General features: G+C 41.3%; 1 protein-coding gene and 1 long non-coding RNA gene across 4 annotated transcripts in view; one reads left to right on the top strand and one right to left on the bottom strand.

The window, feature by feature from the left end:
* The window catches only part of rbfox1 (RNA binding fox-1 homolog 1), a 101,713-nt gene that overhangs the window by 11,021 nt on the left and 75,407 nt on the right, over window positions 1–15,285 (top strand). For 2 of the 3 annotated variants that reach the window (XM_042393920.1, XM_042393917.1), the window contains exons 3-4: window positions 9,236–9,382; window positions 13,894–13,947. In XM_042393920.1, coding sequence (XP_042249854.1) covers window positions 9,236–9,382; window positions 13,894–13,947 — 201 coding nt within the window. The remainder of the gene's footprint in view (window positions 1–9,235; window positions 9,383–13,893; window positions 13,948–15,285) is intronic. The other variant, XM_042393919.1, reaches the window with a different exon arrangement.
* Window positions 9,543–13,496, bottom strand: LOC121884863. Its single transcript, XR_006092419.1, has 2 exons — window positions 13,048–13,496; window positions 9,543–12,923 (listed from the first exon to the last, which is right to left on the bottom strand). It is a non-coding gene; the product is annotated as an uncharacterized LOC121884863 (long non-coding RNA).

The raw sequence follows: 15,285 nt of genomic DNA, 5'->3' as shown, positions 1-15,285 counted from the left end.
AATTGTGTGCAGTGCTGCCACACCTGTCGCTCATTCTTCAATTAGTGGCATGACTGGAGATATGTCTCTTCCAGGATCATTACTTCCCTGTTCGGTTTATCGTGCCAAGTTCAATACTTGAAACACACACACATTAAAAACATGCCTAAAGAAGTAATAGTTAACACAGCAAACCAAGTAAAAGGTGTCAATCAACATATGCAAAGTTAAATAAAAACACAGCATACGGATAAAAACATTCAAAAAGTATTTTCTGACCCTGTCACAACCCCCCCCCCCCCCCCCTTGGCTGAATCTCCTCACATTCAACCATGTCTGCTGCTGTCTGACCTTGACGAGAAATATAGTAAATCATAGGCACTTGAATCCTATCTTCTTCCGTTTGCTTGGCTACAGGGGTCTGAATCTGAGGGGCTGTGCAAAGTTTAAGGGCATTCCTGTGTAAAACATTCTCTTTGCCTCCTCTTTCTGGCTTTACCTTGTAGAGTAGACCTGTTCCCCCACTATCTCTAGTATTATTTGTCGTTCTGGGTCCCAGTTCCCATGCATTTTCCCTTGGCCTTGCCTGTTCCTGTTGTGCTCCCAAACTCTTTCGCCTATGAGCAATGGTGTTGCACGTGGTCATAGCACTGTTTTGCCTGCTCAGCTGCCTTTCTTGTCTTCTTACGGGCTAGGCATAGGTTAGTTTTTGGTGCTGGACATGAACCCAGCTACCAAGGTCACCAGTCAGCCTGGTGTCCATTGCTTCCAACCCAACATCAACAGGCAGCCTCAAGTGCCGCCAAAACATGAGGTCGGAAGGAGTGAACCCTGTGGCACTATAAACTGTGTTGTTGTAAGCTTGTAACAGCTCAGGTAAGTGTTCAGGCCACCAGTGCTGTTTTTCTACCTCCAGGGTGCATAGCATATTCAGCAGTGTCTGATTCATTTGCTCTACTTGGCCATTACCAACTGGATGGTATGGGGTAGTGCAGCTTATTGAGATACCATGCAAGTCACAAAGTTGTTTCATCAAATCAGATTCCAAATTTGGGCCTTGGTCTGAATGGAATGGGGCTGGGCAACTGAATGTTTGAATGATATGGGACTAAACTGTACGTAGGGTAGCCTTTGCAGTTTGGTCACGTATTGGCACAGCCCAGGCATAACGGGTGAACTTTTCTGTCATTACTAGAATGTTCTGGTAGGTAACACTTGGCCTACTGAAGGAAAGGAAGTCTAGTGCCATTACCTCCAAGGGGTATGTAACATCAGTGGGAGTTAAAGAGGCCCGGGGTTCAGCTCGGTCTTTCTGAAGACTACAGGTGACACACCCAGATTGAAACCCCCGTACCTACTTGTCCATGTCTGTCCAGAAGAAGTGCCATCTCAGGCTAGTCAGTGTCCTCCCTGCTCCTGCATGAGCAGCAGCCTCATGATGCCGTTGCCACACCTCTAGACACCTGGAAGCGGGACACACAATCTGAAACTGTAACTCATATGTATTAGGGTCAGTTATTCTACAGCACAGGACTCCTCCCTGGATACACAGTCTCTTGTATTGTCTCACCAGTCCAACCGCGCTGGTGGATAGCATTTTTTTGACACACTGACCAACTAAGGGGGCGGGAGGCTTACTTCTTGTCATTTGGGATGCCCACCAGCAGTGCATTTAGGGGGTGGGTGATTTTTGCAAATCCAGAGACAAAGCATCTGTAATAATCAGCTAGATCCAAGAATGGTTTAGTTGTTTTGCTGTTATGGGAACTGGCCAATCAGTAACAGCAGACACTTTATCTGATTTGATTTATTTATTTGTTGAATGGGTCAGTGTGCAGTTTGAAACATTAAAGATGCACTGCACCAGAGTTAGCTTGAAGCTAATTTGCATCTGTAGTCCCCGACAAAAAAAATACAACAGCACAACAACAAACAGTAAAAAGCAACCCTCACCCCCCACCCAAAAAAAAAGCAAAAAAAACACACAGAACACACCATACAAAATACAAACTAGAAAGCTACACACAACACATCACATACACCCACAATGTCAATTAGAAGTAATGTAAACTAAACTCAGTTGTGTGACTCAATGGTCATACAGCTGACTACAGTTCTTCATATCATCAGGTAGGGCATTCCACTGAGTTGTGGTTTTCACAGAGAAAGCTGACCTCCTAAATGCAATGCAACAAAATGGTATGGTACAATCTTTTAAAGAGGAAATTCTGGAGGATCTAATAGGATTTACTGACACAAAGTCACATAGTGGAGGTGCCAAACCATTTAAAATTTTATAAACTAGGCACAAATTTGAGAGTAATCTAAGATTCTCAAAGTTCAGTAAATTGTATTTCTCCAGTACCCTACAGTGATGGAAATGCATTGGCTTTTTGTCCAGAGTTTTTAAAGTTTGTTTGTATAAGGACTCAAGAGGTTTTATGGCTGTTTCTCCAGCCTGCCCCCAACATGCATAAATATCTTGGCTGCGTCCAAAGACAGACAGTTTCTAATATGTTAACATGTTTCTTAAAGTTCACATTTGGATCCAGTGTCACACCAAGATATCTAAAATCAGTAACTATGTCAATTTTTTCACCTTTTATGAAAATATCAGCATTAGGAGGTTGTACCATAGTCTTAGAGAAAAACATACCCTTTTGTCTTGTTTACATTTAGACTCAGACATGATTGATCAAGCCAATGTGTGATCCTTTCCAATGCAATTGTCAGCTTAGAAGCAGCTAACTCGGCTGTTTTTGCATGTGTGTACACCATGGTGTCATCTGCATACATTTGTAGCTCTGCATCATGACATTGATGGGGGAGATCATTAATATATAAGCTAAATAATAGGGGACCTAACACTGACCCTTGTGGAACACCCATTGTGCACTTCATGTTACTGGACAGTGTGTCACCAACTTTAACACATTGTCTCCTATTAGATAAATATGAAGACATCCATGCCAGACGAGAAGTTAAATTTAGAGAGTTTTGATATTAAAACATCATGATTGACTGTGTAAAATGCTTTACGCAGATCTTTACAGCACCAACTACTCCTCCTTTGTCAAGTCTTGATTTAATTTGCTCTATTAAGTGCAAGGTAGCAGTTTCCGTGGAACGATTTGATTGAAAGCCAAATTGCATACAATGTAGACCAAAATTACTTGTATTAAGAAATGTTGTCAGTTGTTTGACAATGTTCTCAGTGACCTTTGAGAGTACTGGCAGTATACTTATTGGTCTGTAGTTACTGGCCTCAAGGCGGTCTCCAGATTTAAAAATAGGCGTGACAATGGCACATTTCCAGTCATCAGGAAAAGGGCTGTGTTTAAAAGACAAGTTAATTAAATGAGCAATAGGGGGAGTTAAAATATCTTTGTGTGATTTGACAAACTTAGCTCCAGATCAAGAGCTTCTCTTAGCTCTTGGATAACTTTGTTCCTTAAACCTTTATAAATCAGCATGTCAGTGTCTCCTCTAGTTTTAATTGCCTTCCTTAGTGTAACATCTCTAGATTTCATTATTTTCCACAAATTTTCATTAAGCCACGGTAAATTGTTTTTATTTTTAGATTTTATCTGTATCCTCACATTAAATCTTTCCCTCACAGAGTTGATTCTATGAGTAAAAGTATCACAGCCATAGTCCAGATCATCAGAGGACAGTACATCATCCTAGCCTAGCCCCACTGCTTGGGCCTCAGCAGCAGGGGCAACTTGTTTAAAGCTGGCAAGGGCTCCAAGTGGTTTTTACAGAACCTAGCAACATGGCCTGCTTTTTTACAACATCTGCAAATGGGCTTACCATCAGCGTCCCAGGCATTAGAGGAAGATGAGGGCACATACATGCATTGCAGCTGATATTGGGTGGTGGCTCCATGTGGGGGACTCCTGGGTTTCAGCTCCCTGATTAGTTCCTGAATTCAATCTTTTAGCTGATCTTTTAGCTCAGTCAAGTAAATGATAAAAAAATTACACAAACTATAAAGTAGTTGTGCACACACAGTTTTCTTGTGTAATGAGCAGCGTTGGGATGCATTCACACTCAGTTTTACCTCCAAATAAAGTGAGTTCCACAATCTGGATGAAGTGGCTTGTTTGCAACCTGTCAGATTATCTGTCTCACTCATATTGACTGCTCATGTCTCTTGCCCCATCTCACTTTATTGTAGCAATGTCATCGCATTTCCAGATCTCGATACAAATAATGGACAAAGTACAAAAATACGACTCAAGATGTAATCAACCACAATGATTCTTTAAGGACCTTATGAATTCTGTTGATATTGCGTTCTAGTGTGTTCCCAAACAAATTTTGCACTTACCACAAACCAACTGGTACACGTGAACCAGGGGCAGTTGCTCACTTTGCCCAGTTTAAATCCAGCCTTGCCAGTCATCAGCTGAAGACCAGTGTACATAAACACCTGCTAGTATACAGTAGATCTAAATTAAGAGGCATCCTTATTTATTTATTATATATTAAAATGAACATGTTATGAGATTTCAAAATAGATAGATAACAAATAGGACCTGATTTCACCTTCAACACCACAGCCCCATTGTTGAGTTTTACAGTATGTTAGTGGTTACAGTTTAAAGCTGGCAATCAGTTATCAGCAGTGTGTTTCAGAGCTGGAAAATCACATTTCCAGCTCTGCTTTAATCTTTGAAAACTTTCATAATCGGCTTTATCAGAAATACAGGTCTTTTTATGTATTGGGTGCTGTGAGTGTTGTTTGAGGATTTCTTTGCTGCAAGTAATTCTACCAGAGGAAAGAATGAGAGAAAGAAAGCATGTTGGCAGCAAAAAGAAGGCATACTGTACATCTGTAAGCCTCATTACTTCTCTCTCCAAGTCTGTCTGCTGCACTTCTTCCCCCACATCATCAAACCTCTCTCTCACTGCTTTATTTTTCTTTTCTTTTCCTTTTCTGTTAGCCACGTCTACTCTCTCTTTGGGTGTTTCTCCCCTGCATGCTTCAGCTGTTTGCCCCAACAGTAAATTTTATCCCCAAGATACCAAAACACAGACAGAGGATAATGACAACAGCTATCATATTTGGTCATCTTATGTACTACATACTTATGAGACATCTAACTGGGATGCACTTGTTTTTCAAATGCACCACAGTACAGGACAGAATCATCACAATAAATATAGCATAGAAAGGACTAGAGAGCATGACTAAACTTAAGGCTGAATGTTTAGAAAATATCTAAACAATATGCATTTTTTTCTGACCTATACTGTGATTATGATTTTCTATAAATTAAACTCCAGATATATTACAAATATATTTGTGGGCAATTTATTCTACCTTCAATAAAACATTAAACTAGAGATATAATTAAAATGACTCAATAGTTTTCAAATGTAATTATACTACTCAAAATTGATGATATTGATAAGTTACTTGTGCAGTTATAATAATGTGATACAACTAGCTAATGGTGGGTTGTGTATGTCGATTAAGTCTCACTACTCTGTTGATTCTTTTTAACAACAAAATACAAATATCTTTTCAAACCTCAACATGATGCAGAGGCAGAGGGCATTTTCAGTTACTTTTTTTTATTTTCTTTGTCTAATTATAACTGTGGCTCATGTAATGTGAAAATTGTACTCTCATGATTAATCTTTCAGGCATAACTCAACTCCATGCAAAAAAATGGGAATCCAATTTATCTACAAAGTACACAAAGAAAAATAATAATAGAAAGAATTCCAACAATTAGTGTAAATAGCTTGTTGGCTGATAATTCAATATTCTTGTTAATCTCCTATTAGTGGAATGGTACTGAAATATCATTTTATAAGTTTGTGTTGGCAAAGGAAAAAAAACTAAAGCTTTGTATTTACCATCCATTTGAATTATTCACCTCATTCTATTATTTATGTTTTGAATTAAATATTGCCTGCAACAAGTTTATGTTCCTGGGATTCCATAATCGTATTGGCCATGAATGTAACAGCTTATGAGTAGCTTTCAGAATTTTGCACAGTGTGCTGTGGATATTTGTAGTGGTTGATTTTGAATGACTTGTACTCACTTTTGTAAAAATTTTGCACATCAAGCACATTTTGTTGTCAAAGAAATGAAAAAAGTAGAATACCACTGCATTACGAGTGTTTAGAAAAAGTGAACTCGAGACTGGGAAAAGTTAAAACCAATTGTAAAAGGCTGAAAATGCATGGACTTATTTCCATAATGTTTTGCAGTTGGAGGTGGAAATTGACATCTCTCAGCCTCTCTCTCTCAGTCATGCAAGTGTGTGTACATCCACTAAGAATGACCTCATCTGGTTGGAGTGTTTATAGAGCGACGTCAGCCTCCCCTCACTCTGAGCCCCACATTGTGTGCACTGAGAGAGAGACCTTGGAAACAGGAGAGAGCAAATGGATTTTTATAAACTTGCGATGGAACTACATCATTTATGTACATGTCAAACATAACTAATGTTTCTGAGACACATAAAACTGACAGACGGAGCTGAGAGACAAAGTGTGAGAGGAAAAAAAGGCAGGAAAAGTAATAAGAAAGTCATTTTTATGTTGGAGACTGAAATTCTCCATAAATTAATGTATTTGTGGCCAATTTTATATTATGATGCATCCAGCCCAGCGGTGTCAGATGTGATTATTCTGACTCCTGGTCAATGACCTTTGACCTCTTCCGTGTCAATGCTGTGACCAATTTTAGTCTAGTTTATATATACCATACATATTGTTGTATAATATATTGTTTCTTGTTAAATAATTTTATATCACCATAATTGTTATGTGACCACCTGTTATCACGACCTAAATTACATACTTACTTTAGTTTTTATCACATGACATGACAACTGAGCAGCTCCATCCTCTGAGGAGAGCCATGAGATGTGGTTGCAAACTCCAGAAAGTAAGTTGGACCTCATGTTCAGACTTCATTTTTCAAGCTGCTGTTTGTGAGGTAAAGAATGAATCTGAACCCCAAACTACTCCTAATAGCTGTGTCAGCACCCTGTGTGGTAGCTTGCTGCCATCCATGTGTGAGTGAGTGGGTGAATGTAGTTTGTAGTGTAAACGCGCATTGAGTGGTCGGTCTTACTCTTGCCACTGGGCATTGCATATATACTAAGAACACATGGCACGCATAAATGCAGACAATTGGCACAGCCAATACTGTTTGCTGAATATAATGTTATCATAAATGATAAAATCAATGACCAAAACTACGGGACACTTTGTCTTATGACCAAATACATGGAAAACTGAGGACATTCCCATCAGCCTCTGCTGTAGGCTTGTTGAGTGGTAATTACCAAATGTTAGCATGCTATTGCTAAACTAAGACTGGGAACTCTCAGTTTTTCTTCCTCTGTTTTTCTACTTTTTTCTGTCTCCTTACAACAGGTTCTAGAGAAAAGAATGACTTAAAATACAAGCTTTTTATGAAAAAACAGCCTCTTCACAAAACCACATTGTAACCACAGGTTACATTATATTGTAACTGGCCATCATTTCTCTTTGATATCTCCAATGTGTCAGAAAACAATCTACATTCAGCCTGGCCTTCACATATCAGTTTCTGGTGCCAAAAGGGATGAGATAAGATGCTTTGTCTCCCTGTTTGTTTGTTTTATTTCTTCGCTGTGAGTGTAGGCGGATGTCGCCGCCAAGGAGCTCTGCACAGATGGCAGTCGCTGCTGTGTGTGTGTACATTCCTTTCCATATGTGCCGGTATATACCTAGGCGTTGCGTGGAAGACTTGCAGTCTGTTGGTCTTATGCTGCTTCTTTTCCAGCTTACACACACACACACACACACACACACACACTCACTCACTCACACACTCACACACACACACTCTCACTCACACACACACTCACACACACACACACTCTCTCTCACACACACACACAGACACACACACACAAGTAGGCTGTATTTTTAGCTGGCTTAGAGCCTGGGACTGTTTCTGAGCAAGAGACAGAGAAAGATAGAAAAGAAAGAAAGAAAGAAAGAAAAAGGAGGAATGGGAAACATTGTCTTCCTTATAGGATTGTAAATTTAGTGTAGCACTTTCCATGCTCAGTACATTTATTATTCAACCTAAGAAGGATGGAAACATGATCACTAGAAACCCCCAAATAATGTCACACTGTGTGTTGATTAAAACACCTCTTTGGACAAACCCCATTTTGACTGTTTTGGGTATTTGTATTAGATTGAATTGTAGCCTACCTAATATTTAATATACCTCTGTCTCTAAAAGGGGATATTAATTTTTGAACAAGAAGACTCGTTTGTAGATTTGATATACCTCTCATTTCTTGTTTTTGCTATAGAACACTTGTTTTGAAAGGTGCTATATACTGTATATATAAAATTATTTTTATTATATTATTATTGATACACATGATTTGAAAAAGCATCTCTGAAGCCAGAAAAGAGACACACAAACAGTTATTGTAACACACACACACACACAGCGTAATAGAAGACTGTAGAGTCCTCTGTTGTATTTAACAGCCATTGATCTCACTCACACTGAGAGCTAAAGGACAAACACAGACTGCTGCTGGTACTCTGTATATGTGTGCATGAGCATCTATTATGTCTCTGTGTTTGCATATTTTAACTCTTTCCTTTTCAAACTCCTTTTTCATCTCAATTGCTATTTATAACTTCTGCCTAATTCATGGGCTCCATGGATCAGTGGCCTGATACTGTGTTCCCACAGTTATGTGAGTTATTCATGTAAGAACTGACCAAACATTAAAGACCAACACACCCCTTTCACATAATCAAAAATATATTCAAACAGCTTTGGAACATCAGTGAAACTGAAGGGACCCTGGACAAGAGACTGTAGGAACATCAGAAACAGAGCTGACATCACAACCTCAAACTGAGCCAAGTTCATGACAACTGAGCATTCCCTAATAAAGACAGCAAGATTCAGTTTAAAGCTCCAGTGAAAGCTTATAAGGGGACCTTGGTTTTGTTGTATTTGCAGATGAGAAAGCTTACTGCAGTAGGGACTCCTTTTGGTTAGTTTAGGCACTTGCATGGAGGGGAGCTGACTTAGAAGGTGATGTCACGTGGTGATGTTTTAAATAATGTCAGATATACAGAAAATATACTGATGGTTACTTTTCAAGCAAACATCATAGTTTCATGCAAGAGGATGTCAAGCATTCACGGCTGCTGGAATTGCCTTTGTACATATTTTATTTAGATACTTTATTGTGTTTTCCAGCAGACAGATGATGCTGCCCAGCCAGACAGTCAGCCACCAACACAGACTGTACCTGAAAGCACAGACAGCAAGGCCCAACCCAAGAGACTTCATGTCTCCAACATCCCCTTCAGGTTCAGAGACCCAGACCTCAGGCAAATGTTCGGCGTAAGTACAACAATATCTGACATACATGACATCTGTGAAATTTAAGACAGTTCGGGTCAGTGTTTTTATAATGAATTTTTAGAGCAGATGCTGGTCTAATGTATGCCTGTTTCACCCTGGGGGCTCCAATGAGAAGCAATGATGACATGGACACAGAATATGCCATTCAACTGTTTACTGAAGTTGAGCTTATGATATGGTTTCTGCAATACAGGCATAACAATAGAACAGAAATTAAATATACAGCCAACAGTGTGATAGAACATATTAATTCTGCTGTCAATGAATATTGCAGCTATTATATGTAAGTCACTATGAGTAATTACTAACACAATATCAAGAAATGTTTCCCTTCAATACAATTAAACAATGTATTTCAATACAAATGAATAGTGTACTTTGACAATGCAAATGAACTGGGTAGTTAACATGCAGCTTGCTGACTAGTTTATTTGTAGCCCGAATATAATGTCTACCAACGTAATTCACAATTATCTGTGATAATACTCCACAATCTAAATTTGAAGCACAATATATGAGCTATACACCATGAATTGTGTAAGAAATTAACAGGTAAGAACAATTAGCAGCACTTACTTCATGCATACCATGACTCAACTCAGAACAAGGCTACTACAGTATGCCGGCAACACAGCTCAGGACCCAGGTAGGACCCAACAGCGGGGTAGGCTGCCCTAACTATGCCTGACTGGGGAATTTTGTACAGCTGTTCCCACATGAGTTAAGCTCATGTGCAACAATTAAATTCCCTAAGGTGATGCAGCTTGAGTATCTTCATCTGGAATGGATGGGAGTCGAATGAGATGAGCAACAGGCCGGAGGTAACTGTGGTTCTGGACCTTCGTTTCAGTATATCTGATGTGTCCATCTGCGCTTGGTATGAGTTTAACAATCCTGCCTACTGGCCAATGTGCACGTGGCAGTTGTGGGTCCGATATCATAACCACAGAATCCAGGTAAGTCATCAACCTGTCATTGCCACTTGGAGCGACCTTGCAATGCAGGGAGATAGTGGCGTGTGAAGTGGGACCAGAAGTGGTCAGAGATGGTCTGGCTATGGTGCCAATGGCGTCTGGTCAGTGGCTCCGGTACATAGGTGACTTGAGGTAGTGTGGCATCCCGCGGCCCCATGAGGAGCATATTGGGTGTCACCAGGTCCACATTTGTGATGTCTGAGGATGTGTACCCTAGGGGCTTGGCATTCAGGATGTACTCAGCCTCCACCAAAACCATGAACATCTTCCGAAACCAACTGACTTCCAATGACCACTCGGATTGCATTCTTAACTGATCTAATCTCGCGCTCCCATGCGCCACCGAAATGAGGAGCATTAGGTGGATTAAGCTTGAAGGTGATCTGATGGTCTGCTATTTGTCACAGTCTGTAGCTCTATGGCTGCATAGGACTCTCTCAGCTTTCTCTCCACACCATGGAAATTTGTTCCCTGATAAGAGAGAATTCCAGATAGCTGCCCTCACCTGACTGTGAACCTCTGTAAGGCCAGCAAGAAAGTGTCGACATCTAGACTGTTAAAGAGGTCTAGGTGTACGCAGCTGGTGGTGAGGCATTTAAAAATGACTCCTCATCATTTCTCCGTGCAGTGGCCCAACTTGACCATGAATGGCCCAAAACAATCAACGCTGGTGGAAAAGAAGAGGGGCTGATAGAGCCTTAGGTGAGCTGGTGGTAAGACGGCCATGATAGGTGTCACAGGCTTAGCCCTCCATCGCTGGCATTTTGCACAGGTTCTTTGGTATTGCTTAATTGCCTGTCTGCCCCACAGGACCCAATACTGTCATTGCATCTTGGCAGAAACCCTGTCAGGATCCAGATGGAGAAGGAGCTCGTCAAACTCCCTAATGAGTAGTCTGGTGCTGGCATGATGGGGATCCAAGACGACCGGATGAATGTCAATTGTGCTTGGACCTTCCATGCGTCTGAGCCTACCACCTACTTGGATCAGACCTGAGGCCTTGTCAAATTCGGGCATGAGTGCAGCAAGATGATTGCTGGGTGAGACTGGCTTCCCAGCTGCAAGGGCTTTCATCTCCTCGGGGAAACAGTCCTCCTGACAGCTTCTTAAGAGTAAAGCCTCAGCCTCTCTCTCAGTCTGTCTTTGGAGCATGGTCATCTGAAGCCACCTTCCTGTGGAGGATGTGCAAGGTAGTCGCCACCAGTGCCTTCCAAGAGATGAACTGTGTGACATCTGGCAGGCTAGGATTGGCCTGTTGCGCAGCAACACCACAGCACAGCAGATTTGGGGATTGCTGGCCACTGCTCTGGTGTGCTGTAAAGGAAGGGAGGCCCCTGATTCCATGGGCTTTACCTGGCCAGGTCTGCCAAGCATTTCCCTCTACTAATGTCATCTGCTGGATTATCAGATGAATCCACATATCTCCAGGAACACAGGTCAGTCAACGCATGCACCTTTGCTGCCTTTGTCCCAACAAAAACCTTGAACCGTCAAGAATCAGTAACCACGTCAGGAAGGTGGTCGAGTCAGTCCACATAGTAGTCTGTCGGATGAGTAGAGTAAGCTCCTTGGCTGGCAAGTTGGGCTCCCGTCAATGCTGCACAGAGCTCTAAGCGTGGAATTGACAGTTGATGCCTGGGGGCCACTCTGGATCATGCCATGACAAAGGCGGTATGGATGATGTCTTGTGCTTCACAACAACATAGGCCACTGAACCATAGGCTACTTCAGAGGCATCACAGAAGATGTGGCACTCATACACTGCCTCTTTAGTGTCCATCTCCAAGGGAACATAACACCGGGGAAATGTGATGCTGCTGAGATTGGAGACCTCTTGCTCCGATGCTGTCCAGGCTTGCAGAAAGTCAACAGGGAGGTTCGGGTCATCCCAGTTCCTCTGCTTGGATCACAATGGGTAGCTAGGACCATATATATGTTCCTAATTGTTGGGGTGTGCTGATCTTGAGGTTTGTGCTTGTAGCCCAGCACATCTGTGGGATAGTGCCACTTTAATCCTAGAGCTGGCTCCTGTGGGTCGGTGTGAGTGAGCCACAACTATGTTTGCAGAACATGCAGCTGTTGGGAGATGCTCCACAATGGCAGGCCAATTACTGGCCCACTGCTGAATCTCGAAACCACCTGCAGCCAGCAGTTCTTGCATTTTGTCTATGAGATGTTGAGCAGACTGAGCTGATGTCAGGCTCTGCAGACAATTGTCCACATAAAAGCACTACTCCACTGACTGCAGTATGTCCTTGTTTCCAGCTCACATGCTTTTGGACAGCAACAATTGCACAACATGGGCTGCAGGTGGTGCCAAATGGTAAAATCTGCCATTCATAGATGTCTGGTGGGTCTTCTCTCCATATGTTCCTCCATATAAATCATTGTAAGGGCCTATCCTCATGCAACAGCCTGACCTGGTGGAACATGGCCTTAATGTCGCCACTGATGGTGACTGAATGCTGCCGGAACCACAGGAGCACTTCCAGTAAAGATGGGCCAAGGATAGGTCCTGGGAGTAGCTGCTGGTTCAGAGAGGTACCCTGATGTACGAAGGAACAATTAAACAACAGAAAATCTTTGTCATTATGGCTGATGAGGTTATGTGGAAAGTACCATGCTTCCCCTGTGTTTTCTGCAACCCCATTATCAATCTTTGTCACATACCCTGCCTCGAACACAGCCACTTTCCAGTACTTCTGAGGTTCGGCATCAGTGCTTCCTTTGAAGCCCTTAAGGGTGATGCATCTTGGATCCGGAGGGGGGAGGTAACTGATTGTCACTCTTTCGGTCTTGGCCTCCAGGGTTCCCACCGCTTCTTGGTCTTGCCAAGATCTTGTTACCAGTTTATCACTTCGATATGGCAGCATATCCAACTGCCACAGGCATTCTACATGTTGGTAGATGTATTCTACATGTTGGTAGATGTCGTCACTGGTTGTTGGACCAACTGCAGCCCACAGACACTGCTGTGCTCGAACCTGATACTGCGGGAGTCCATCCGGTCCCTGGAGGGCCAAGCCGAGCTGAGTATGCACTGTTGCTGGTCCACCAGCGGGGCCTAGCTCTGGGGCTGTAATCAGGTTAGCATGGTCTGATCCAACCAATAGCAGTGGGTGTGCCCTGGTGAAGGAATACAGTGGAAGGGTTAGGGTTAAGGTTAGGAGCTATACACTATGAATTGTGTAAGAAGTTAACAGGTAAGAACAATTAGCAACACTCACTTCTCTCATGCACACATACCATGACTCAACTCAGAACGAGGCTACCACAATGTGCCGGCAACACAGCTCAGGACCTAGGTAGGACCCAACAGCAAGGTAGGCTGCCCTAATTATGCCTGACTGTGGAATCTGGTACAATTTTAATTAACAGAAAAGAGAAGTAAAGAAGTGAGGTTTTAATTTTCTGTTGAATCATCTACTTCTTGAGTATAACAATAACCAATATCCTTACAAACTAAATATGTCAAGAGATTTAAAAATTGATCACTAACCATTGTCTTTTTTACAGCAATTTGGCAAAATCTTAGATGTGGAAATCATCTTCAATGAGCGTGGTTCTAAGGTATGTGGTGCTTTTTCCAAGCATGCCTCTAAATTCAGTTTTTCTGAATGCTTTTATGGTAACAGCTTCAAACATATCTATCATTCAACACTCTGGTTTAAATTTAGACATAGTTCTGCTTTTTTGTGTGTAAACCTAGACCTGTCTCTCAATGTACTTTTAGTAACACAGAAACCACAAAGAAAAATGTTCCTTTAAAGCCTCTCTATTAGTTGAGCAAAACTGAGCAAATTATGAATTTTTACTCCCATTACATCCCATTCCATTACAATCAGACTACACCATTTCAGTAGGGCTTAGATAAATACATTTCAGTACAACTGTACCATCACTGTAATGTATATTTTATGTAAAACCAAAGTTAATATCATACACCATACTTCAGTGGTAGGCAGATAGTGGCCCCCTGATGATTGACTTTCATAGTTTACATCAAAACTTTTACACAATTTTTCACAAATCTACTGTCGATAAAAAATAAACACAAGGCTCCTGCCTCCCAAGTATTGTAAAAATAACTGTTACCTCTAATACCGCCCTGAGGAGATCCACGTCCTGTGATGACCAGCCAGCCTCACCCTGCTTGCAGGCCCTCACCTCTCTGAAAATATTGCAGTCAGTTTTAAAGTAGGCATTATTTTGATAAACTAAATAGTTTATTTATCAACAATATTAAAACAAATCAAAACTCAATTTAAAAGGAAAATTGTAATAGCTGTCTACTCCAGGTTTACATAAATCAGCTCCCAAAGCATCCTTGATAAACTGACCAGAGCAGCAACATTTTGACCATACACGGCTAAATGTAGACTTTGAACTGGGACAACACTTGGCCCATGATTGATGCCTTTCACAAGTCCATGAGAACACAAGAACAGACAATAATGTAGCAGCATTTTAGTGTTACAAAACAAAACGCTGAGCTACGGAGCAACACGATATGTACTCAATATGTCAGTGATATACTCAATGATAAACTGTAAACATTAACAAAGGACAACATGATTTTGATATTACTGACGGCACTGCAGATTGATGTTCAAAGTTAATGAAGTATATTTCCTCTCTATTTCATTACCAAACCAGTGGGTCATAGTTAATAAATACTGGTATATTAAAACGTCCTCTCCTCCTCTGACCAGACATCATGTTTTATACTGAGCTTGACTATTGTTTATTAAAGATGAAGTTCAATTTAAAGTTCTTAAATTCCTTTGAGCTGTTTAGAAAGATTATTTTCTGTTTTTCTGCTGACATGCATTGCTTCTCATTAAAACTGTAGTCTGTTTTTTTTTTTTTTATTGATGATGCCAAGCCATAAAGAAGTTCATTTTCCTT

Source organism: Thunnus maccoyii, chromosome 18 (assembly GCF_910596095.1).
Source record: "Thunnus maccoyii chromosome 18, fThuMac1.1, whole genome shotgun sequence".
Lineage (NCBI taxonomy): Eukaryota > Metazoa > Chordata > Actinopteri > Scombriformes > Scombridae > Thunnus > Thunnus maccoyii.
The sequence above is the reverse complement of the archived record's forward strand: the minus strand, read 5'-3'. Positions and strand labels throughout refer to the sequence as shown.